This window comes from Vigna unguiculata, chromosome 3, assembly GCF_004118075.2.
Source record: "Vigna unguiculata cultivar IT97K-499-35 chromosome 3, ASM411807v1, whole genome shotgun sequence".
Lineage (NCBI taxonomy): Eukaryota > Viridiplantae > Streptophyta > Magnoliopsida > Fabales > Fabaceae > Vigna > Vigna unguiculata.
In genome coordinates, this window is record NC_040281.1 from 64,089,275 (window position 1) to 64,114,393 (window position 25,119).

At 32.6% G+C, this 25,119-nt stretch overlaps 3 protein-coding genes across 13 annotated transcripts; all 3 read right to left on the minus strand.

Annotated features, from left to right (window-relative positions):
* Nucleotides 1-7,933: 7,933 nt before the first annotated feature.
* On the minus strand, nucleotides 7,934-15,600 carry LOC114178889 (C2 and GRAM domain-containing protein At1g03370-like). 8 transcript variants are annotated; one of them, XR_003603392.1, is made up of 10 exons: nucleotides 14,342-15,434; nucleotides 12,787-14,040; nucleotides 11,548-11,730; nucleotides 11,123-11,406; nucleotides 10,894-11,010; nucleotides 10,511-10,773; nucleotides 9,326-9,494; nucleotides 8,944-9,216; nucleotides 8,129-8,859; nucleotides 7,934-8,023 (listed from the first exon to the last, which is right to left on the minus strand). XR_003603392.1 is itself a non-coding variant. In XM_028065027.1 (10 exons), the coding sequence occupies exons 2-10, from the start codon at nucleotides 14,784-14,786 to the stop codon at nucleotides 8,674-8,676; spliced, it is 3,174 nt and encodes a 1,057-aa protein (XP_027920828.1). In that variant the 5' UTR covers nucleotides 14,787-14,929; nucleotides 15,462-15,600; the 3' UTR covers nucleotides 7,942-8,673. The 8 variants fall into 8 exon arrangements, 7 of the variants coding, with proteins under 7 accessions (XP_027920828.1, XP_027920827.1, XP_027920829.1 ...); XM_028065027.1 differs by adding an exon at nucleotides 15,462-15,600 and having other exon boundaries at nucleotides 7,942-8,859; nucleotides 14,342-14,929; XM_028065026.1 differs by having other exon boundaries at nucleotides 7,942-8,859; nucleotides 14,342-14,929; nucleotides 15,134-15,434.
* A 3,577-nt stretch (nucleotides 15,601-19,177) lies between these two features.
* On the minus strand, nucleotides 19,178-22,586 carry LOC114175945 (DEAD-box ATP-dependent RNA helicase 21). 4 transcript variants are annotated; one of them, XM_028060801.1, is made up of 2 exons: nucleotides 19,966-22,586; nucleotides 19,178-19,589 (listed from the first exon to the last, which is right to left on the minus strand). In XM_028060801.1, exon 1 carries the CDS (start codon nucleotides 22,246-22,248, stop codon nucleotides 20,017-20,019), a length of 2,232 nt encoding a protein of 743 aa, XP_027916602.1. In that variant the 5' UTR covers nucleotides 22,249-22,586; the 3' UTR covers nucleotides 19,178-19,589; nucleotides 19,966-20,016. The 4 variants fall into 4 exon arrangements, with proteins under 4 accessions (XP_027916602.1, XP_027916600.1, XP_027916599.1 ...); XM_028060799.1 differs by having other exon boundaries at nucleotides 19,178-19,619; XM_028060798.1 differs by having other exon boundaries at nucleotides 19,178-19,659.
* A 692-nt stretch (nucleotides 22,587-23,278) lies between these two features.
* LOC114175946 (U-box domain-containing protein 35-like) lies at nucleotides 23,279-24,744 on the minus strand. The gene is made up of 4 exons (XM_028060803.1): nucleotides 24,269-24,744; nucleotides 23,993-24,111; nucleotides 23,792-23,907; nucleotides 23,279-23,718 (listed from the first exon to the last, which is right to left on the minus strand). The coding sequence occupies exons 1-4, from the start codon at nucleotides 24,705-24,707 to the stop codon at nucleotides 23,493-23,495; spliced, it is 900 nt and encodes a 299-aa protein (XP_027916604.1). The 5' UTR covers nucleotides 24,708-24,744; the 3' UTR covers nucleotides 23,279-23,492.
* Nucleotides 24,745-25,119: the final 375 nt, after the last annotated feature.

Below are 25,119 nucleotides of genomic sequence, written 5' to 3' on the forward strand. Positions count from 1 at the left end.
AAGCATGCATTGCAAGTGGGCTATGACTTTGGAGTGCTCCTATATACTTATTCAAAAGAAGCTTGTGTGGGGCCAATTCTCTGCATAGATAAAAGATCCTCTCTGCATTCCTCATCATGCTTCCCCCCACTAAACCTCACAAGGATATTCTTATGCTTTTTTTTAAAAGGGTATCTCAAACTTCTTCAAAAATACTGATATCAGTTTAAAAATCTGATTTTTTTCTTTTTAACTGCATGTATATATAAACTGAACTCCTGATTCAACACCTAAAGTTTAGTTATTTATCATACCATGTTATATATATATATATATATATATATATATATATATATATATATATATATATAAATAAATATATTTGAATATGTTGTATGTATCTGAGTGGAATGGATTATCTGCATGTGAGCCACGTGTCCTGCCCTATGCCGTTGGTTATATCTTGGTGATGGGATTGGTCTGACTTGAGTGTTGGTTGTTTTGGAGGCCAAACACAGACAAACACTTCTCTTTATCCTGCGTGTCACCTTCCATTTTGCTTAATACTTCATGCGTGTGCCCTTCTTCTCTATGATCCTGTTCATTCACTCGTGCGTTAACCCTTTGGGGGACCCACATGATTCTCTGTCACCCATCCACTCTATCCTTTCGCTTCAACCCAACATCTCTTAACTATTGATTTAATACCCTCAAAGAATAAGCTGCTACCAAGATAAAAACAATGGATTTGGTATTGGTGTCGATCTTAGAGACCTACAACCAGATGAACATAACATCTATATCTGTGTAAATAAGCTCAAAGCAAAGCAAAGCAATTTCCTCAATGGTCCTACACAAATGATGCCTTGACAAGGAGATGACGATGGCCATCATGAGCATCATCATCTCAATAACATGATCATGATCATACACACCTTTATCATCATTTTCTTAATTAGATTTTGTATTTGTTTTGATCATTAAAGCTAATCTTTGAAAAAGGTGAAAAAAAGATGAAGCCGACCATGTGCCTTTACGTGAAGATAATCGTCTCCTCATCACAGTCTGATGCCAATACATTTTGTTCATTCTGTGTGCAGCAGTGAACTTTTGCTCCTTAACCTTGTATTTCCCCTAGCTAGCATCATCATAAAAAGGTTATATCAGATGAAACTTTATCAATATATTTTACTTTTATATATATATATATATATATGGATTAATGTTTGAGTCATGCTGTGGATATACTTTGCATTGCTTTTAATTAAATTTCAAAGGGATGAAAGAAACTGTGCAACTTTTTGATGTAAAACTCACTCACACTTTTTCAAGTTAATACTCTATCGACTAGCTGTCTCACATTATTCACTTTTTTCTTGGTTAGATTTCTTAATTCATGCCGGGAAGATCTTCCAACCCGCAGGTTTTCAATTCGTTGATTACCTTATCATGTCTTTCGGAAAGGGAAACTTCCAACTTTTTGTTACATCAACTCATGCCATGCTCTAGTTAAATATATCAAGATACAGATCAGGAATAATTAATTAACATTTCATTTCTAATGAAACTGGAAACCAAAACCAGCAATGAAACATATTTATGATAAATGTTAATATATATATTTCTCAAAAATAAAAAAGAATGTACAGAAAAGATTCCGATTAAGATTGTGCAGGTATATTTGGAAGTGACTTATAGAAAGAAGGTAGAAGTTATTGAAGTAGGGCAAAGGAAATGACTGGGCACCATTATTTCTTAACATGTTGCTAATATAAAAGGTAACAGGTCACTGCACCTAACTTACTTTTTTTGAAGATACCAGAGGCTCTCTAACCCACCAATACCGTTGTTTTCAAATTGGAGTAAAACTTGGAATCGTAAAGATGCAATGGTGAAGATGTTATTTAGACGTAAATTATTGGGTTTGATAAGAATGAAGAGAGAAGTGTGTTTTTATCGTAAGAAGGAAAAATATTGTTGTAAAAGCAGTTAATCGGTTATGATTATGTCTGGTTTAGTGAAGTGGGAGTTGAAAACTTGAGATTTAAGAAAGCAGGCCTTGACGTATGAATCATGGTGATGTGTCGCTTTTGAGGAATTTGAAGACATGGAACGGAACACAAATTGGTGTAGACATGATGAATAATTGTGTGAGTATTTGTGAACGAATCGAATGGTACTTGGTAATGAGTGTGGGTTGGAAATGGTTGCTGGAAAATGGGCGTAGTCAATTCACACTCTATCACATTGGACCTACTAATACTACCCAGTTAGGGTTCCCAAATAAATTTACTACATTTTCCTTCTATTGTTTGACTAATGGCCTTCATTCAATGCTTTGGTCCTCTCTGGTTCCCTTGTCCAAGAATCTTATTGCAAATCCTGCGTTTACAACTTTGTCAGATATTGTGTATTATTTTGCAAACAAGGACAAAATTATATTTCATATCATATACTTATTCCCTTGCCTTCCTATTTATATAAAGTTAAGCACGTTTTGTTCTTGGTTTCAAATCACTTTTCGTGACATCCATTCCCATGTATTTCAACACACTCTCAGCCATCTATGATCAATCATAAGTGCTTTCATAGACAAAAATAAATAGAAATATTGATGTAGTTCTTTGCAGAGTTGAGGTATTGTTTATTTTGGAAAGTGTTTTTTTTTATATTTTATTATACACATGTTATAGTTATTAAGAGACTGTGATTCTATATATATGACATTATAGTATTATATATATAAGACATTTGATATCGCTTTTAACCCAAAACCTTAAGATAATGAGTTATGTTATTGGTCTTTCATTTTATATAATGTTTAACTTTGTTTTTTTTACCTAATGTAAAACTTTAACTCACATTTGTATATTATTCTCGACAAGTTCTATCATGATTTTGTCATTCAAAGACACCTCAAAAAGGAAAAGAGAGGGTATTTAAACTCCTACTCTAAACTTTAACTTCTAAACGACGTAGAACTATTGGGTAGTAACATAAAGTTGGTTTTTTGTTATAGCTAGCTTATTATTTTAAATATTAATTAAATATTTTTTAACAAAAATAAAAATTACAATAAATAAAACAATATTATAATATCTAATTTTGAAAAATATACATTTCCTTTTTTATTGTAAAATATAAAAAAATATAATAATATAAATATCAAATAATATTTGAATAAATATAAAATAATTATATAAAAAGAATAAAAATATTAAATGTATCTTAAAAGTAAATTAGAAAACAATAACAAATGAAAAGTATTACAAGTTTATTATATTATATAATAAATTAAAAGTGTTTTAATTTAAAACAGACAAGACGAATATATAAATTTTATAATCTTAACAGATAAAATTAGTCTCACAAATCTCTACATTTTAATTATTTAATTTGTTAAAGCATAACTTATCATATCATATAATATTCCAAATTATTTAATTATTATCTAAAACTTCTTCATCAAAACACATAATATTAATATGTATTTATTTATTCAATTTTGTAATAAAGTATTATGATTGATTAATTATATATATATATATATATATATATATATATATATATATATATATTATTTTAATTCTTTGTGCTTCTTGTTGGGAGCTCATGTGATAATAGTGAGACAGTGGAATATCCTGAATCGTACCATAGACATCCCTAAAGTTAAAAAATAAAATATTTGTTTAGTAATTTTCACACTATTTAAGATCAATTTGTGTAATTTTAGAAGAAAGAAGCTAAATTTACATAATGTGACAGGTAACACGTACCATTAATATTTTGCTAAAAGAAAATGTCTATATAATTATATAGAATTGGTCTAATTATTAAAATGAAAGATAATAGGATATGTTTACATGATATATAACCATCTTTTATTAAATAATTTAGTTTGTTTTAATGTTAATATTTTATTATTAAAAAGAGTAAGTTATTTTCTAATATGAAATGTTCTTTTAAAAAGGCTCCCTTTTAACATTTGTGGAATTATCTTTTATTTTTGATCCAGGTATTAAAAAAAGTGTCAATAACATGAAAACATAAGTTTCTCTACTTTTTTTTTATTTCCAGTGCAGTGACTATTCTACAAATTACTTATACAATACATACAAAATTATCTCTAATGACAATTATTTTCTTACAGAAAATATTCTTAATGGGTATAATAAATAACAAATTATTATGGTAGATTTGAATGATTTTAATTTTAATTTAAAAAAGTAAATATGACTAATTATTTTTTGTCACTAAATTTGGTAATTATTTCACGTATTTCCTTATATTATATTATGACTTTATAAATCAAATACTTCATTGATAAGTATTGATAAAATATCTTAAAGTATCAGATACGATACGTGTCAGACACTAATACTTTATCCAAATTGAAGTATTAGTGCATCATAGCTTGTCAATAAAAGATAATAGATATTATAGTAATTTTGGTAATATCTTATTTTCTTATTATGTAATAGATTAGTCAATATACAATTTTTTTTGTTTTTTTCCTTTTATAATTAGTCAGTACACAATTAATTTTCTAATAAAAAGGTTTACCAGATTATTTTTTTCAATAAACAAGTTTAATCGGTATTTAGAATGGAAAAATGTATGGCCTATTAGTTCAGTTGATTAGAGCGTCGTGCTAATAATGCGAAAGTCACAGGTTCGAAGATAATAAAGTAAAAAAATATAAATTATTGTCTAATGTTAGTTACCAATTTATAAATCAATTCATAATAGAAACTATTTTAATTATCAATTTAGAGACTAATTATAATTTTTTTGAATTATTTTAGTTGTCAATAATTTGTAGTTTTTAAATTGGTACCTAAATTGGACATTATACAGTGACTAATTATCTTTTGTCACTAAACTTGATCATTATTCAAAGATTTTCTTGTAGTATACTACGACTTTATAAATTAGATACTTTATTGATAAGTATCGTAAAATATCCTAAAGTATCAGATACGGATACGTGAGTTAAGTTAAATTATCAATGCATTATAGTTTAAGATCAATTTCAATAAATTAAAAAATAGTTTTATTTTATTTTATTTAATTCCAACCAATTGTATGATATTAAAAAAAATAACTTTAATATATTTTTGAAACCGTTTTAATTCAAACATAATGTGTTTAAATCAGTTTTATCATGGTGATCAAATAACAGATAAAATTACTTTATTTTTATTCAACTGTAAATATATATATATATATATATATACATTTATATATATATATATATATTTATATTATAAAGATATTTCTCCCTGATATTTATTCAAATTAAAAACATGCATGTATTTTCTTTAACTCAACATGATTGTACTTTGTAGTTAAGAAAATGAATAACATGTAGCTTGAACCTATCATTATATATTCTCATTGACAATGCATGCAAATATTATAAAACCAAAATTACATAACACATTGCATCCTGTCTAAATAAATGCCAATGAAGATTACTGTATTCTAAGTTCTGAGATAAAAATATAATTAAATAAATAAAAATTGCATAAAAATGTTTTGATTTAGGAATGGATTCCTTATCTGATTATGAACAGTATGATTGTGCATTTGACTTTGCTTTTCTCAATAAGTTTTTCAATAAAAGAACAGAAAATAACACAACTGAAAACAACATAGTTCAGGATTCAGTAGTTGCAAGTAATGAATCTGGTAGCAATACATTAAATGTAGTGAAAGATTTTGAGCATGATCCTAAGGGTGAAACACCAAGATGGATTAGAAGAAGAAGGTTTAAAAAGGGTACTGAAGAGTATATTACATGGAGAAGAGAAATTAGGCTCAAAAATAGAATTTCAGCTAGAAAATCTATTGAAAAGAAACAGGTTTGTGCAAAAACTCACCCAATCCTAAAACAAAAGATCATTTTTATATTATTGTCAAACTTTTATTTATATATATATATATATATATATATATATATTAAAGCACCAAAATTACATATATTTAGAATACTGAAAGATCATTTTATTAATTTAAAAATATAATAACTAAAATATAATTTAATTGAGAGGACAGAAATTAAACTTACATCTTTAACTAAACAAGACACATCCCACAAAATAAGAATTTGTGTATTTTCAAATGCATTAAAACATCAATTAATGACTTTTTCTAAGAAATTTTAACCTTTTATAGTTTTGAGAAATACTTTTGATAATGCAGGCTCATATCCGTGAGCTTGAAGAAAAAATGGTAAAGCTAAAGAGAGAAATAGAATTGAGGAAAAAAGTTATACAGGTGATCATTGTTTCTAGTCCTTTTTATATATAGTTTTTTTGTTACCAATTTTAAATATAAAGTTATTCATGAGGAAAAAAGATATTTTTAAGTGATACAAAATATTCACAAAAGTCTTACTGAACTAAAATTGAATTAATCAAATGTTCAGTTAGTGTTTGGATATCACTTTCTCTTTTCCAAAATGTGTCAACTTTTTGTTGTCCACCTAAATATATGGTAAGTTTAGTTAAAAAATGGAAAGACCAGTGATGAAGATATGATTAATATGGGACTTTTGAAAAATAGGAAAGAATAAAAAGAGAGAAAGAAATTTTAAAAATGGTGAATTTATTGGACCTTTTTTCACCTATTTTTATTTATTTGTTTATCGTCTATTATCTATTTATATTAACCAAATATCTTTCAACTTCTATTTTATTTATTATTTATTTTTATACTATCAATTTATTTTCATCCTACCTACTTCTCTCTTATCCACCGAACAAAATGATAATGATTTATAGCTTTGGATTTATTAGCATCACTCATAGCTTCAATTTATTTTACTATTTGTATATTATGTGTGTTTATATGTTTTAGTTAAAGTTGTTAGAGTTTTAAAGTACTTTATTTTCAAAAATATTTTTTTTACTCATTAAATTTCGTTATATCGTGGTTTGAAATTTGTAGAAGTATTTCCAATTTTTAATCTAAACATAATTTTAATCGATTGAGATTCATGGTTGCAGATCAAATAAATTTAACTCAATTTTTAATCTAAACATTATTAAAAACATTTTCTTCATATATAATAATTTACACTATAATATACGTGTATATGTACATTATTTTTCTCTTTTGACATTATTTTGTCGAAAGATATTTTATGCCTTTATTTGATTTCAATTTTCACTCTTTTTTTTTTTTTATAGATTTTTTCAAATTCTAAACCTGCCGGAAAGTTGAGCAGACTGAGAAGGGTTTTTTCTGCATCTGATTTCTATTCTCCAACTCAGGTGGAATACTAAGTAGTTTTAATACAAATTTGCTTCTAAGATAAAAAGTTTATGTGCACATAACCCTTAATTATTTCAAACTTACTTTTAATTACCAAAATCAATTCTATAAACATTCACCCACCAAACATACACAAATTGTCACCATGATTCTATTGGATCTTGCAGGTTGACACTGAACATGGAAACACAACTTGGGAGAACCACTTGAGGTGGATAGTTACTTATTCCAACCATGAAATACTTTTTTAGTATCTCCTCAATTTTCATATACATCATTCATATTTACACTTAAATAAGATTTTTATCATATATCACCTATTTTTAATTTGAGACGAGACAGTAAAAAATTAAAATTATCTTAGGCACATAAATCAAATAGAAAATTCATGAAGCATGCAGTAAATGATTTTGTTCATTAAAGGACTAATAGAAAGTTGCATGAATATGCAGTTACTGTTGCCAAGGTTGAGACTGATTGTGATGCTTATTGCTATGTCTTTGTTACATAGTCTTTTACTTGGTCCTGAGCAAGAAAATTTACGCCACACAGAAGTACATACTTATTCTCTGTGTTCTATAACAAAATTTGCAAGGCATGGTTAAGAAAAACACATTTTTTCTAAGCTGATGCGCGTGATTCATAATTGCGACTGTGTTTCTGAAAACAGTTTACTAGGGAAAGTGAAAAAAAATATATACTCGAGCACCAGAATATTATAGCAGTCAAACTATTTCTTACAATCACTGACTAATTATTTTGTCACCTATACTTTGGAAGCAAACAACAGTAACCATGACACATGATAGATGCCAAGTTATCATCTAAATAGTGACATTTCACAGCAAACCAAATTTTGAACTGTTGTCACCTATACTTTGGAAGCAAACAACAGTAACCATGACACATGATAGATGCCAAGTTATCATCTAAATAGTGACATTTCACAGCAAACCAAATTTTGAACTGGTAGCAACCGCTGATGCAATCTGAGTATGTTTCGCAGAGTCTAATTAGCCATTTCCGACAAACCAGTTAGTAATATCTCCCAACAGTAGTCTGGTATGAAGAACAAATTTTGGTAGCAAATCAGCATCATTTTCTAAAGCCATCATATATCCTAGTTCAAGCCGAAGAATGGAGAAATATTTTTTCTGAAAGGAGCGTGTAGTCTGATAGTTTGGTTTTATTAATTGGTGAAACACTGGGCAATCCGAAGTTTTGTTGAATGATATTCAAGGTTATTATTATTCCAAGAAAATCATAGAATGTGCGGAGGAACTGTTTTTTCTTGGAAGAAATGTTAAGGATTGCCCAGAATCATATATACAAGAATCTATATTGTAATGGTGCTGTGAGAATATCAGTTACCTTTCCTAATTGTAAGAGGTTAAATTCCATGTGAAGATTCATTCGTTATTTAGCCAAAAACTCCTTCTCAACTAGACTGAATGTCACCTTTATGCGTTCTTGCAGATTTTTTAGGATGTTCTTTGAAATCCTTTTCTGATGTTTTGTACTTTTCAGCCATTCAGTTCCAAACAATACCTGTACTTTACATGCCTTTGGAGTCAATTCCTCAATTTGATAGCGAATGTGCAACTGTAGAGCATTGTTAGAAGACAAAAACAGTGAGAAGACAAAAACATCATAGAAAGTTGAAGAAGCTAAATCTGGCTTGCTTACATTGAAATAATCACCAAGGGGAACTCCATGGAAGTTCATAACCTCTTGCAACAGCCAACCCTTTCCTCCTTCCAAAGTAGATTTCTGCTGAGTGCTCGTTACTTCAACTCTATAACGTGAAATACGCTTCTCAAACTTATAATACACTGCCCTCTCATATACATCATTGTTTTCAGATACCCAAGGGGTATAAGAATAATTAGCACAGCCAGATTTTTCCATGAACATTCGGTCCAACTCACCCCCACTAAATAGCTCCATCAGAAAACTGGCCTAAATTAATTAAAAAATAAGAAACTGTAATGAAACACAAGCATTGGTTAAGTTGTACAAAAAAGTGAATAATGAACCAATAATTTTTTGAGGGGAAGAGAGAGATTACAGGAACAGAAAGTGCACCAGAATGAGCCTCGGACATGCTGACATCACCAAGACCGATGAATGACCCATTCTCATCATTTCTAAGGCTTTTAGTTTCAGATTCTTCTTCTACTAACTGAACCTTCTGCTCAGGACTCAAGGATCTGGCCTTCCAGAGAGCCATGATAGTCCTATACCAGCACAGAACAGTTTTTAAAGTTCTAAAATAGGATATCTTTTATAATATAGTTTGTCACCATTAATTTCACAGCTAATTTCTTGAAATCATCTATTGACAAGTTGGATGACCACGCCTCCTAAAACATGGGCCTTTTTTCAGGTGGTCAAAAAAATGTAGTTGGAACAGTGGCTAGTTGGAAAACAACTACATTAGTCTACAAAAATATAATCAAACACAATTGGAAGATAATATTATCAGATATCTAATACAACAAATAACTACGGAACCATAGCTTGATCAACATCAAACAAAAAACACAAATTAGCATACTTTTCCTTCATCATCCATTAGCAACTTGATATTGTATGACTGGTTAATCAAAGAAATGCAGACACTTTAAGAAAATCACTTCCGCACTTTACTTTTCTAGTTCCACACTTTGTTAAGAAAATCAATCTAGTTACCAACTAAAGTAGGGCAATGCAATTTACAACAAATGAAAAACAATAGAAGTTAAGGGGGTTTTTCAGAGCATCAGGATAGGAATTGATCAAAAGAATTGCAACTGTGAATTGTTGATATTGATATTTTTAATGTCTAACATAAATTCACGATCAAAATTGTTGAATTTAAAGGGGGTGAGGAGACAAACGGAACCAAATGTTTTAAGAGGAAATTCAGAATAAAAATGCTTTCTTATTCTAGAGTTTATATACATATATTCATGTGGCATTCATACATACAGGCTCTTAACAGACTTAGTAGACACTATTTCCTATGATAACATTCATTCAGCCTAGCTTCCTAAATACTAATTGTCATGAGCACTAAATTCATTTTATCATATGATATACTATTTCTTATATGCCTTAAATCAAGGTCAAAACTCAAAGTGATACTGGTGTCGTTGTAGACCTAAAAGTAAGCAGGGTTGGTAAAACAAAATTATAGTAGTTGCAGTGGTGTTGCAGATAAGCATATAGAAGATGCAAGCTTGTACAATAAAATAAAATATCCCCAGTCTACCTGTTTGCAACATTGAAAGACACAAAGGATTGGAACCGGAACTTCAGTCTGCCATCTTCATCTTGTGTTTTTGCACCATGCTTTGCATCCACACCTCTTCCTGGCCAAAGAGTTACGACAATTATTGGACTTCCCATCGATGAAAATGTAGGAGGAATAACCTGAATGTCTTCAATGTCCTCCCAGAGCAAGAAGAATTTTGTCTTGTGTCCAAACAAATTTGCATGGAAACCAATTATTCTTGCTGAAACAAACAGTCGACCCTGAAGAAAACAAACAATTGACAACAACATAGTGAGATAATACGAAAGAAAACACGAGTCCATTAAAATAAAAATAGAATTTACAATGTCTTTCAACACCACATTACAAACCAACCACACCTGTAGGGGCATTTTTCTTTTCAAATGACAGGTGAAGTCATTGATGAGAAATTCCTCAGGTGGAAGCCCAAAGAGTTTCTGAAAGGCTGAATTTGTTTGAGGAGACCGCAAATTAATCTACAATTTTGTAAATAGGAAAAGAAAAAAAGGGTAGAAAAGGGTGATAAAACAGAAGTGCAAAATAATTAATAAGAAAAACAAACGCCTGACAACATAGAAGGATCCTTACCTTCTTCCCCACCTCTTTCTCCATTTTACTTATATAGTGTTTTACAACATCCCCGCGTCTAGTGTTGTTCAAGAAAATTCTTAAGTGCAATTTAGACTGACTTGCCTGAGCCAACTTTCCTTCAAGGGAAACCCATATATCAGCAAGATCTGAGATGTTTGTTTTAAGAAAATTGATTTCAACATGTCCTAGAGATGTAACTTCATCAAAAGGTCCATCAAAATCATAAACATCCACATCCAGCACGGAAGGAGGATCATCCATTGCATCAAATTCAAATATTTCTGCAAAGACAGACAATTATTTTAACAAAGAATACTTAATCATATAATAACCTAAACCACATGTAGACGAAAATTAGACTCTTATGTTAGATCACTGGAGGTGCACATTAATGATAAACTATCAGATGTCAATATATTCACCATTCCATAAAGGACTAGATTTCTTGAACTTGATTGAGCTGGTTCTTGTTTTTCCGTTGCAAGTAAACACCACATATGGATCACAAAATGCCTTGGATTCAGCAGTAGCTAAATTGCTTCCTTCTATTATGGCCACAGTTAGCATCCATCCTTCTCCATTTGCTTTAATGCCATGATCACTACCTAATATTGTAGTACCCCATAAAAACTATATCAGGAAAGGCATATAACCACCAAAGAAAGTAAACAAGGGCTAATAATCAAGAAAGAAGGGAGAATAAATCCCTGGCCACCCCGTGAAAAGAATAAGCATGTCAGGTGTCAGAAAAAGCAAAAAGTTCAACGAATGAAATTTCCAGGTCCATACTACATTAGCATTTGTCAAGCTCATACTGTTTCCTCCATACAAATAAAAAAGATACAAGTTCAACGATAAAAAAGAGAGGCTGAAATATGTGTTTAATTATTAATATCTATAAAATGAGTGTTTCAATTTTGATGCTTGTAAAAAGAAATATATGTTTTTCATCTCATAAAATTCAAAATCATTGCTTTGTTTAGCCTTGGTATTGATTCGAATTATTCATCATTAGATGCAATAACTAACATTGTCAGAGACGTTGAGTGCACAGAGATGTCTAGGATGTCTACCTTAGTCCTACTATTTTGATTAATAATACTTTATATAACTCGGAACTTTATAAAACAAACACTCTTAAGAAAATCCAGAGCAGTGTCTGAGCAAAACATGAAATACATTCTTCACCTTTAGGTTTGACTCTTTCTGGCAAGAAAGCTCATTTTCAATAATAAGTACAAGGCTTTCAATTCTGTACGTATCAATTATTTATTTGATTGTGGACAGAGTATTAATTTGGCTATTTTAACCAGTAATCTACTGTTTTGCATCTATTATTGGAGTAAAAGTTCCCTAACACATTTCAGTTTATGGTTTTCCCAAAATGCCGCGTAGGAGGTAGAAATTTCTTCTGAGCTAAGTATATATTACTCTTTGCTGCAATTCGGCTTGCCATTCTTTCCCTGTTTTTCTTAGGACCACATGTTGTTTCCCACCTTGGAATTTTGTTTTTCTATCTTAAGGCACTATTCTTTGACCAACATAAAAAAAAAAAAAAAATTCATTTGCGCATATATACACCCAATCTGATGGGTGTTTAAAATCAAGCAAATTCTCAAGTTAAAGGATCATTAAAAAAGTGAAGGAAATAAAGGGATTACCCTTTCGTGCTCTGGCTTGCACGAAGCGTGAGATTAGACCGATTACTTTTTCACCTTGAAGAACCAAGATAACACATACAACAAATTCCCCAATAGAATCTGGTAGGTCAAGCCAAACAAATTCAAGCCCATGAATTAGCCTAGGAGATGCCAGCCACATATGCGCAAACACGGACATGACCATTAAGAATACTAAGAAGACTTGGAAGTTAGCTAAATACTGCAGTGCCAGCCTCCAGTCTGACTGAGGTTCTGGTCGTAATGTTGCCAAAGCCTGTTCCTTACTAGAACCAAGGTCCTTTGAGACAACAGCCTTTACAGTCTGACATAACAAAATAGCATACTGATCAAAGCTTTCCCTCATACCTTGCCGAGCTCCGCTTTCTATCATTCCTTTCATCATGGTGCTCTGTACAAAGTTCATTCGCCAAGATATCACCAGACGTGAACACTGTTCCCCTGATGGCAACTCCGGTCCAGTTGTGATTACATAAAGTAATTCTACCTTAAAGGTGCTTCCGTACATAACATCTGGAGTGCTGACAATGCAGAAAACGGCAAAGTTCTTCCCATCAGCCTTTAAATATGTCTGGTCCTCGTAGCCTTTCACAGCCTTGATTAATTTAGTGGGTGCCTTTAGGTAAGAAAGCGATCTTTTTGGGGTCTCCCCACAATTCTCAATCTTCCAAGGACCAACTTGCAGTTCTGTAGTACCCTGTATCTCTGCCAGTGTCTTGGGAAAAGTAGAATCAGGTGAAAATAGTAATGTATTCAAGTCTCCTGGTGCAACTATGTATAATTGATCAATAAGAACTCCTCCTGATAAATTGGTAGGAATTTCACTTCCTTGATCTGCAGACTGTATTTTTTTCATAATTTCTTCGAAAGTCTCAACTGGGGGTTGATCCTCTTCAATCTTGATTTCACCACCAACTTCAACTTTGCCTATTTCGGATTGGTCTGAGTCAATACTTCTGCTGGGTGACATTGAAGCCACATCAGTGCCTTTGTTAAAAATTTGAGCAATTCGGCCAGCAAACGATTTTTGATGCAGACAAGTTTTGTCCTCCTTAGAACTGGAAGATGCGGTTTCTTCCCTTACAGGAGAAGACAAGTTTGAAAAGCTGGCAGAAGACAATGAAGGAGAATTGGTCATTGCATCAGGACATTTTCTTGGAGGTACCAACTGATCACCGATGTCATTAGACTCCCCAGATCCATTTTGGGAAATGAATATACTCAAATGAATCTCACCTGTCCAGAAAATGAAAGCAATTGTCACAATTTAAGTTCAATAGCATGATCCTCGTACGAGCACAATATTTTCCAAAAGGACTTTGATGCAGATGACCCTTGAAACTCGACAAAATGCCATTTACATTCCGAGATCAGTCGTCTACATTAGCATGAAAGCAATATAACAACAGCAGGAAATCATGAATTTCACATAATAAAACAAACAACCAAGCAAACTGAGAAGGGTGGGGGATGTAAAAAAAATGCCCTAAACAATTGGATAAGGTTGAGGGGAGTTCAGTTGAACAGTACAATATACCAAATGGCTTGTTCTTGCACTTCTTGTTTTTGGATTTCAATGAATACCAAGCAGTGCCAAGGGATTTAATTTCCTCTTCAAAAACAAGTGAGATAGGCACCTTAAGCCGTCCCACGTAGTCATAATTAAAGAACTTGTCCTCATCCATCACAGAGACAATAAGCGAATCTTTAAGGTCGTCGACCCAAAATGTAAATTGTTCATCCCACATTGGGTTCAAACTTTTCACCACTTTGGTCTTGAACTTCTGTTTCCCCAACTGTAACCGCACGTACAGATCATTCAACCCATTGGCATCCGTCAATGCCAAGTTTTTTGCCTCAATCACACGAACCACGAGTTTCATTTTGTTCTTATACCAACAATCTTTGGGCAAAAAAGTCAACTTTTTTCTTTCAGCAGACCGCGACCCAGAAAATCCTTTCAAAAGGGAAATGCAGTGCATGCAGAAGGAGAAGGTTATTCATAATCAAGCACCAAAAGCAACAAATTGGATTGGAAAACCCCAGAACCGAATTGATCAAACGCATGACCAGCGGGAAAATCAACCCAACAATCTGACAGAAACATGTATAAACAATATTGATTCTGCCAGGGAAAAAAGAAAAAGACAACTCAGAATTCACAATCCAATCCAATTCAATCTTTTCGTGACATGCTCATTGCTGACGGTTTGTAAAAATGAAAATAAGTGCAGAAAGTCTGGGCCATCACCCGTCAGCATGGCAAGAAAAAAAATGTAAATGGAAAAAAAGATGAGAATTTTAAGAGCGGGTGATCCGAGAGACAAACCCTAAAAAGACACAAACGAATTGAAGGGTCAGAAATGAATGGAAAATTTGAATATCAAAATTAGAAAAGGAGGGAGACGCGGAATGGTGGGTTGAGAAGTTAATAACAGACACTCTCTCCCTTTCCCCTTTTCCTGTGTTTTTCTTGCTTTCCCATTTTATACAGATGCTATTTCTTTGACCTTGCAATCATCAAAACTACTATGTTATCTCATTGCTATGCTATGTACCAACATCTCATTTTTTTTGTTTTTCTTCCACTTCATTCTCTTAATATATGCTAAACAAAGAAATCCTATGCAGCAAAATACTATCTCTTTTTTCTTTACCTTAGTTGCATACTGAAAGTGGTCGTCAAAGAACAGATAATTCAGAAAAAAGGCAAAAGAGAATTCAACAGAATCTCGTGGTTATGAGATTGAGGGTGGATACCTATGCCATCTCACCCTTTCCTTACCTTTCCTTAGAAACGACATTTTCAAAGTAACAACAACTTGTTTTCTCTACAGCCATATAAAATAGTAAAATAGCCGTTACTTTACATGGGCCAATAAAACAAAACAAGATTTTAATTAAAGTAATAATTTAGTATTTAGTAAGCTGATTAACTATTTTATTACATTACATTTTTTTTATTAGTTGTCTGTAACTTTTAAAAATTACTTTTAGATCATTTTGATTTAGATTAAAAATAATCTTAGTCTCCAAATTTGAATATAAAATTTAAATTTCTCTTTATCTCAAACTTTAATATTTCAAAGTTTATAAATAAAAAAATTTAACTATATTTATTTATTTTTAATTCAAGATAATGATATTTGTTGAATCATAAAATTGAAATAAATCTTTCAATACTTTTTTCTTAAAACCACTCTTTCAATACTTTTTCTTAAAAATGTTTTAGGTTAAAAATTATTATGATATACTAGTGTAAACACAGGCGCTATCGCGCCTGCGTGTACACATTTTTCGAATTATATTTATAATTGATGATATTGTAATGTTATTAAGTTAATGAACAAAATAAAAGTATATTTATAAAAATTAAAGTGAAATGTATGGAGAAAATATGAAAAAAATAATTGTTGATGAATAGTATGAGAAAAAAGAAAAAGGAGATAAATAAATAGTTTTATAAAAACTTGTAAAATTAACCGTTAATTTTTAAAAATTTAATAAATAATTAAATTGTAAAGGGTAAAATTGGAATTATGAAATGTGGACACAAAAGAGGGAATCCCCTTTATATATAGTTATAGATAAATTTAGTTTTTAGATTTAACTTTAATTTAGTTTTTGTTTAGTTTTTATGTAGTATTTTTTTTACTTCCTTTTCTCCAAATTTAAAATCACTTTTTTAATATTCATTCTATGATATATAAATAAGATTTATCTTAAAATTTTAATGTTTTAAAAACATGTTATTTCTGTACATTATACTGCAAATAATAAAAATGTATTTCACAAAACAAACTATAAATTAACCTATAATTGATATATCAATTAATGGTTGTTATGATCAAGTTTACAAGTTTTAAATTCACAAGTTAGGTTATTACATCAATAGGTATTCTGAACATAATTTTATAAAATTAATAAGATAAGTAATAGGCGAATTGAACCTATAACTTCTCTTACACTCTTTTTCAATTTTTGTTATTAATTTTATAATTTCTAAATATTAGTAGACACTAGATTATTTAACTAATTTATGATTATGAACTAATTTAATATTTAAAAGTATTTGGTAAAGTATCTCAAAAGAAAAATTACGTTAATGTATGTTTTAATAAACTAACTTACTAACAAATAATTATTAGTAGTTAATTAGGTCTCTCTCGTCAAATTAACAAATAAGTAATTAGTAGTTAATATTGTATTTTTTAGATAAAAATATATTATAATATAATAATTATAAATTTTTCAAAAATAATTAAATTCTTAAACTTTTTAGTATTTATACTTATTCTATAAAAGTGCATAATTTGTTTCTATCTTCGCAAGTCTTATGTGAATGAGTTGATCTAATGAGTATAAATCATTTTTTTTTACTTTAAACAATTGTTTCATTTGATTTGTTATTTTATAATTTTCATTGTGTATAATTTTTATTAACATCATGAAATATTAGTTACTGTATAAATAATTATTTTTTCTTTAAACAATTGTTACATTAGATTTCTTTTCGTTTTTATAATTTTCACTGCATATAACTTTTGTATAGCATGTAATGAAATATTAGTTACTTCAGTTATAAAATAAGATCTTTCTAATTTGAACTGCATAAAACTTGAGCTTGAGAAGTAACTCAACATATACTAAAAATTGTGTAAGAATTAATTATCGTTTTTAGTTGTTCAAACGTAAAATAAATAAACGATTTCTATATTTTAAAGCTTTTATTTGAAATAATTTCAAAAGACTTTTTTGTTAAGGCGTGAAATGATTTCAATATTTCAAATAAAAAGTGAAATAGTTTAATTCAATAGGGACATTTTATTTATTTATATCCGGTGCTGTTATTATGCATTTTTTAATATATACGTGTTGTTATATTAATAAATTAATAAATGATGATAATATAATATTATTAAGTTAATATATAAAATAAAATTATATTTATAAAGTTAAAAAAAATTATATCAGAAAAAATAACATTTTGATAAATAAAACAACAAAAATAAATAATTTTATAAAAAATTTATAAAAATAACAATCAATTTTTAAAAATTTAATAAATAATTATATTTTAAAAAATAAAATTAATATTTTAAAATATAAATACAAAAAATCTCTTTATATATATACATATATATATATATATATGAATAATTTAACTGAGTGAAGGTCAATAAATTATATTTTAATATAATATAAAAGTATTATTGATATAATTTTTAAAATATAAGCATCTTATGTTAAAACAAGTCAAAAAATTTTAAATAAAAAATTTATTTAAAAAAAATTAATAATTTAAAAATTTATTTATTAATTTTCAGTAATAATTATAAAACAATTAAAAGAATCACATGATACATACAGCACTCAGTTATCTCAAATGGGACCCCATAAAACCATACCAAAGGATGACATAAACTAAAGAATCTTCACCAACATCAGAAGCATTGAGGTGTGTGTTACTGGGCAAGGAACCCTATTTCTAAATTTAATCCCAACATAAACCCCTTCTCCCTCAAATCTCTGGTTTTACATTTTGTTTCAACCCTGTCATCATCTTGGAACCTTCCAAAACCCAACCCTCTTTACTACCAATGAGGCTTTAGGTGTCAATCTCCTGCTGGCTAAGTGGTTGACATAAATACTAGGATGGTACATGTTTAAATTTAAAATAAATCAAGATACAATGCTTTTAAAAATCAAAACATTAATTTTCATGAAAATACTGAACTAGTACTGTTTTTGAAAATTTCTATCTGCAAAAGAAATTACAATTCCATGGGCGGTAACAATTTTCCTTTAGACCATTGCTAAAGACGAATGACAAAGAAAAAAGGAAGAAAAAACAGTAAACTGCTTCAAATATGCAAACAAGGATAACTAGAATTAAGTATTAACCTGAGTTATGCAACTGCACATGACAAAGCTAAATAAGCACTTTATACCACTTCAATGATCTATATATATGAAAGCTAAGCTAATTATCATTATCATTTGATAACTGATAAAGTCTTGCACTAGTTCTGTATAATCATATACCATCGTCGAAAGGTATGCCTAAGGCGCTGAAAAAGGGACGAAAAAAATGTCAACTCATTCTTGACACCTTAGCACTATCGGGTTTCCAAACATAGAATTACTATCAAGGATTTTTATATATATGATTCTATGATAACATTTGTGATCATCCAATCCAGGTATTCCAATTCCTAATATCAATTTAATATGATAAAATATCCAATTTAGACATATTGCACGAAACTTCATACAACTTCTACCATTTACTCATCAGATTTATAATGAAGACAGACCGTGTGTACCTTAAGAAATGCCAGTGTAATGCCTATCAGACTGAGACAAAACGTGCTGATAGCTAAAATGGACTGACATTTGTATATCATTTTACATGTTAAATTTAATATGATAAAGTATCAAATATAGACATATTGCATTAAACTTCATACAACTTGCTTCCACCATTTTCTCACCAGCTTTATATTCAAGACAGACTATATAACCTAAGAAATGTCTGTGTACATGCCTAACTGACCGAGACAAAAAGTTGCTGATAGCTAAAGTATACTGGTATTGTAAAACATTTTACATGTTAATGAGTTAAAAAATTTCGGATGAGTTACTCTACGAGGTGCGCTGGAACAAGACTGCAGCAGTCATGCATAAGCTGAGATAATGGCACCAACAATAGAACTGAAACTAACCCAAACTGTAGCAACAGTTGACAAATGTTAGTATCCATTCAATCTTCACTTTGACATCAGCTGAACAAATGTGCAGAAACTGTTTTAAGTCTTAAGGAAAAACAAAAACATTATTCAAACAACTGACGGCCTGGATAAATCAAGAAACACAATCAGAAAATGCAACCACTGTAGCATAAGAAAGCAAATATCAAGTCAGATGACAAATTTAATTAAATATCCTTATCTAAAAACTATCAATCCTGTTAGAAATAATTTATAAGCAGAATAGTAGTAGCTCTAGCTAAACAGAATACAAGCAAGGACAGCGATACCAGAATAGAAGGACTGCTGTAAACAAATTTTATACAGGATCATATAACCATAATAAGCAGATAATGCTGCTAATATCTCACTGCAAAATGTTCATTACCCCAACCAGAAAATTTCACATTACCTGCAATGTTGATGTCTTCTAAAGAAATGGCTACCTCAAAAAAAAAATTCTCTAATGCGCAAAAACAGTGTCATTTCGTCTAGGTGGTCTGTCAGGAATCGATCCTGGCTTGAATTTCGAAGCTTCGTGCCTTGCCAATTCAGGTGGAACAGGACTGTTACTTTGAACGAGCATCTGCTTGAGGTCATAAAATACATCACTGTCCTGAAGAGTCAAGAATGTCGTAGCCACACCCGTCTTTCCTGCACGACCAGTACGCCCAATACGGTGAGTGTATGTTTCAATATTCCCAGGCATATCATAGTTGATAACATGAGCGACATCAGGTATGTCAATCCCACGTCCGGCAACATCAGTGGCAACAAGAACATTGTATCTCTTGGTCCTAAACCCTTCAAGACTAATCTCTCTCTGCTCCTGCGACTTCCCTCCATGCAAAGTGGTCACGCGATACCCTTCCTTATCCAAATTCTTGGCAACCATATCCGCATTCTTCTTGGTGTTGACAAACACGATCGCAGTCTTGTCGTTAAGCTCGTCAAGCAATCTCTGAAGCTTGTAAAATTTCTCAGACTCCTTCATCATGATCACATGCTGGCTGATCAAGTCGGTTGCCTTTCCAGCAGTGCCGATGGTGACCACAACAGGGTTCCTCAAATACTTCCTAGCAAGCCTCTCCACAGCAGGGGGCATGGTGGCGCTGAACATATAAGTGGTCCGGTAAATCTTCTTCTCATCAAGCTCCTCATCTTCATTCTCCGGTTTGAGATTGCTGGAAGGCATGGCATCAAGCACACCCATCACCTGGGGCTCAAACCCCATGTCAATCATGCGATCGGCCTCATCAAGAACAACATAATTGCACTGATTGAGAACAGCATAGCGCCGCTCCAAGCAATCAATCAAACGTCCAGGAGTGGCAATGACAATCTCACAGCCCTGTCTGATCTTAAACCCTTGCTCCTCAATGGACTGTCCACCAACAATGGACACCACCTTGATGCCCAAATACTGCGCAAACTTCACAGTCTCATCCTCAATCTGCTGCGCGAGCTCGCGAGTGGGGGCCATGACAACAGCATAGGGACCCTCAGCCTCGTTGTCCTCACTCATGGGAGGAAGCCTGGTGATGTAGCTCAACATGGGAAGCACAAACGCCGCGGTTTTTCCGGAACCAGTCTCAGCAATGCCAATGACATCACGCTGCTGCAAGCCAAGGGGAATGGCTGCCATCTGAATAGGAGAAGGGGTTTTATAGCCAGCCTTCTCCACAGCTTTCAAGAGCTCCTGGCTCAACTTGCTCTCGATCCAGCTCCTCATGGGGCGAGGAATCTTCGAACCCTTATAGGAGATGTTGTAGTCCTCTCTGAAGATGCGCCAATCCCTCTCAGTCATCTCTTCGAGCTTCTTCTCGCTCCAGTGGCGGTCCACGCGCATGTCGAAGGTGTCGTAGAGATCGGCGGCGGCCTCCTTGCGGCGCTGGGCGTCAGCCTCCTCGGGCTTCTCCTCGAGGCCGTCCTTCTTGCGGATTTGCTCGCGCATCTCCTTCTCGTTCTTGGCGGCGAGCTTCTTCTGCTCACGGCGATCCATTCCGGCGCGGAAGCCGCGCCCGAAGAGGAGCTGAGCCTCGTGGGGGTTCTGGTAAAGAGAGTTCATGTCGCGCGAGGTGTCCTCCGTGTTCTCCCAGTCGAAGGAGAACCGGAACTTCTCGCTGGGCTTGATCACGCGCTTCTTGGGCTTCTTTGAGCCCAGGTACTGCTCCTTGATGGACTCAAGTTCCTTCTCGCGCTCGCGCTCCGCGAGTTTCTCCAAGCGAGCTCGCTCGCGTGCCCGGGTCTCCTCTTCACGCTCCCTCTCTCTGTTGCGGCGTTCGGCCTCGCGGTCCCGGTCACGTGCCCTCTCGCGCTCCGCGAGTTTCTCCGACCGAGCTCGCTCACGGGCCCGGTTATCCTCTTCGCGCTCCCTATCTCTGTTGCGGCGTTCGGGTTCGCGGTCCCGGTCCCGGTCACGTGCCCTATCGCGGTCTCTGTCCCTGTCTCTGTCGCGGTCGCGCTCCCTGTTGTCGCGGTCTCTGTCCCTTTCTCTGTCTCTGTCTCTATCGCGGTCGGAGGAGGGTTTGGGATCGGAGGAGTGGTTGTGGGAAAGGAGCTGCTCCTGGCGGCGCTTCTGCTCCGCGACTTCTTCCTGGCGACGTTGGAGGGCCAATTGCTCGCGTTGGGCTTTGGTTAGGAACGTTGGCTTCACCGTTGAGGGGTTCGTGACGTCGTCGTTTAGGCGCTTCATGATGGCAATGGTTCTGAAATAGTGATGGAGATAGAGAAAGAGAGTGAAAGAGAGAGAGATCGCTTGGGTAATTGCAGGAGGGGAGGGGTGAGGAGTGAGGGCACAAACAGCAAAACCAAACCACCTCGGATCGGATTCCAGACACTTCTTCTGTGGATCCTCCCCTATTTTTCTCCTCCTCTTTTCTTTAGCTTCCACACCACAATACCTTTATTTTTATTTATTATTTCTCTTTTCAAAATTCAGGGAAGAAGACCAGGCCCAATTTTCTTCCATATTTGGGCTACCCAAGGCCCAACCTATTTATATTTCAAAATTCATTTCCGTACTTATATTTTTTTTCTTGTGATAAAGATCACTTTCTTTTCTTTTTCATTACTTTAGTTTTTTATTGACAGAAAAAATAAGTGAAAAAATCATTTCTTCTTTTAAAAAAATCTTTGTAGTTATTTTTCCTTTTTTTTAAAAGGTGTCATTGTTTTTTGGTTCAAATAAGAAAGATTTTTTTTTTCCTTAGTCAAATTTAAGCTATTGGCTATTATGTGTTCTCTTCTCTTTATTTCCCATGAAAGTATCTTATACATGACATTGGGGAGTTTCAGATATTGGTAAGGATCAAATTTTTGGACGAAATTCAGATATGACGTTAAACAACAAAAGCCTAATATTGGGGAGTTTCAGATGTTTTTTTACCTATTTTAATATTTACAATTAACGTGGACTATAGTGGAACCAAAATTATAGAATTCACAATGGCTAGAAAGTGAATTAACCAAAAAGACTATATATTAATAAAAAAAAAACTTAAAACGTATATAGAAGATAAAAGATATATAAGTCCTCATTATAATTTATTCATTTTTGTTATCATATTAAGACTCATACTTCTAATTCTTAAATTCTTAGCTGTACTCGTAAATCATGATATGCTTTGTTAAATACGTTGTGGAGATTATACCAATAGCTCTTCCGCTATATTCTTAGTTTATGTTAATTGGGGCTTTGCCCTTTGTTCTCAAAAAAGAAAACATTAAAACATAAAAATCCAACGGAAGTACTTCATACATCAACTTCAAGTAAATAAAACAATCCAACATCCATGAACTACTCTGAGTATATATGTATAGCAAAATTTTTGCATGCACATCTATCATTCCTCATGCGTGTATATGATTATATATTGTTAACTACACAAATTTTATATTCATATATTGATATATCGACGGAAGCAAGATCATTCCTAACTACTTAAATAACCATATCCAACTCAACATAAAAAGCTTAAGTGGGAAAAATTCACGGAATTCATTTATTGAAGTTCCATTGTCGGTGGAGGAGCGTGGTGAGGTGCACTCACTCATCTGGTCTATCACTTCTATTCCTTCGCATATGATTTTTACATCACAACTTTCCTGTGCGTAATTTAGTACCTTGCCCGCTATGCCACTATTCCTTCCAGATACACATTTTCTACCAATCCAAATAATCAAACAATCACAAAATGCTGTTAATTCATATGAATTTAGTTAATTAGACACGGTACCTTAAATTAGATCCAGAAATTCCGACAACCAGTCTTCTTATGTTAAGATTTCGAACATGGTCCATGATAGCTTTAGCAACATCGTCTCCCTCAATCAGCATCATCTCCACCTTAACCTGTGTAGTACATAACAGCATCATCAAAGTGTAAGAAACCATGTTTTGTGTTACGTTTTTCCAAGCAAAGGATTCATTTATTTACCTTAGAATGAACGCAGAGGTCAATGAACTTTTGAAGGAGCAATTTCCTCTTGGCTCTCTCTTGTGCCAAGTGCATGTTAGTATACTCTTCATTAACTTGACTCCTTGGAATTTTTCCTACTGTTGTTAAACAAGATATCTGGTTATAAAGTTACAAAGCAACAAATCATAACAACTCTTGGAATTCACGCGTAAACCCTTGTTATACGGGGAAAGGGACTTATTTGACTATATGAACACGTAGCATGGAAAAAAGAGGAGGTAGAGACTTAATTACATGGACTTGGAATGAGCTTGACTTGAGGGAAAACGTGTAGAAGACGAACGACGGTGGCAGAGGGTGTCACGGCGTGCTTCAAGGCCCATGAAAGAGCTTCCATGCTTGGACTCGAATGTTCATCGTTGTTGCTTACTGCTACATAAACAACATCATCGTCGTCTTCATCATCGTCGTATTCATCATCGTTATCATTGCAGTTGTGGATATCAAGAGAAAACACAGTGCTCTCGCAGTCTTCTCTTATGGTATCCAAAACCAAAGGCTCCTTCAGATTGATCTCAAACAGCTCCTCCGAAAAATCTGAATCTTCGATCTCGCTGCGGCTGAGACTGCAATCTATGACTTGGTTTCTCTTGAGCCCTAAAAAACGACGTCTGAAGCAACCGGAGCTTTCTTCTTCCTGCTCCCTTTCCCATGACCTTCCTGAACCCATCATCCTCACCTCTCTCCAATTTCTCAACTAATTGCTTTGGTTTGTGATGATGGATTAATTAATATATAGTTGACTATATATATAATTAATTTGGACAAATATAATGAAAGAGATATAGGCCAAATTTTTATTTCACAAAATAAAGTACACGTGGCTATGATGTAACATGTAGGACACATTTCTTTGTTCAATTAAGACTTAGGAGAAAAATATATTTTGATAAAGTTTTTATTGATAAATAATTATTTTTGATAAAAAAAATTAAAACTTTATTATTTTATTTTTTTAACTTTCATAAAAAAAGGAAAAAATTATTCTACTTAATAATTTTTTCAACCAAATATTTGTCAAAATATTATTTTTATTACTTGAATGTTATAGGAGGTTTCAACGATATCAGAAGAGCTCATAGTTT

Coding starts and splice junctions, on each gene's coding strand:
- LOC114178889 (XM_028065027.1), bottom strand. CDS start 14,786: ATGCACTGCATTTCCCTTTTGAAAGGATTTTCTGGGTCGCGGTCTGCT. Junction 11,011..11,122: donor AGAAAGAGGTGGGGAAGAAG/GTAAGGATCCTT, acceptor ACAAAATTGTAG/ATTAATTTGCGGTCTCCTCA. Junction 9,495..10,510: donor TCTTTCAATGTTGCAAACAG/GTAGACTGGGGA, acceptor GTGCTGGTATAG/GACTATCATGGCTCTCTGGA.
- LOC114175945 (XM_028060801.1), bottom strand. CDS start 22,248: ATGAAGCGCCTAAACGACGACGTCACGAACCCCTCAACGGTGAAGCCA.
- LOC114175946 (XM_028060803.1), bottom strand. CDS start 24,707: ATGATGGGTTCAGGAAGGTCATGGGAAAGGGAGCAGGAAGAAGAAAGC. Junction 24,112..24,268: donor CAAGCTCATTCCAAGTCCAT/GTAATTAAGTCT, acceptor GTTTAACAACAG/TAGGAAAAATTCCAAGGAGT. Junction 23,719..23,791: donor ATTTCTGGATCTAATTTAAG/GTACCGTGTCTA, acceptor TTGGATTGGTAG/AAAATGTGTATCTGGAAGGA.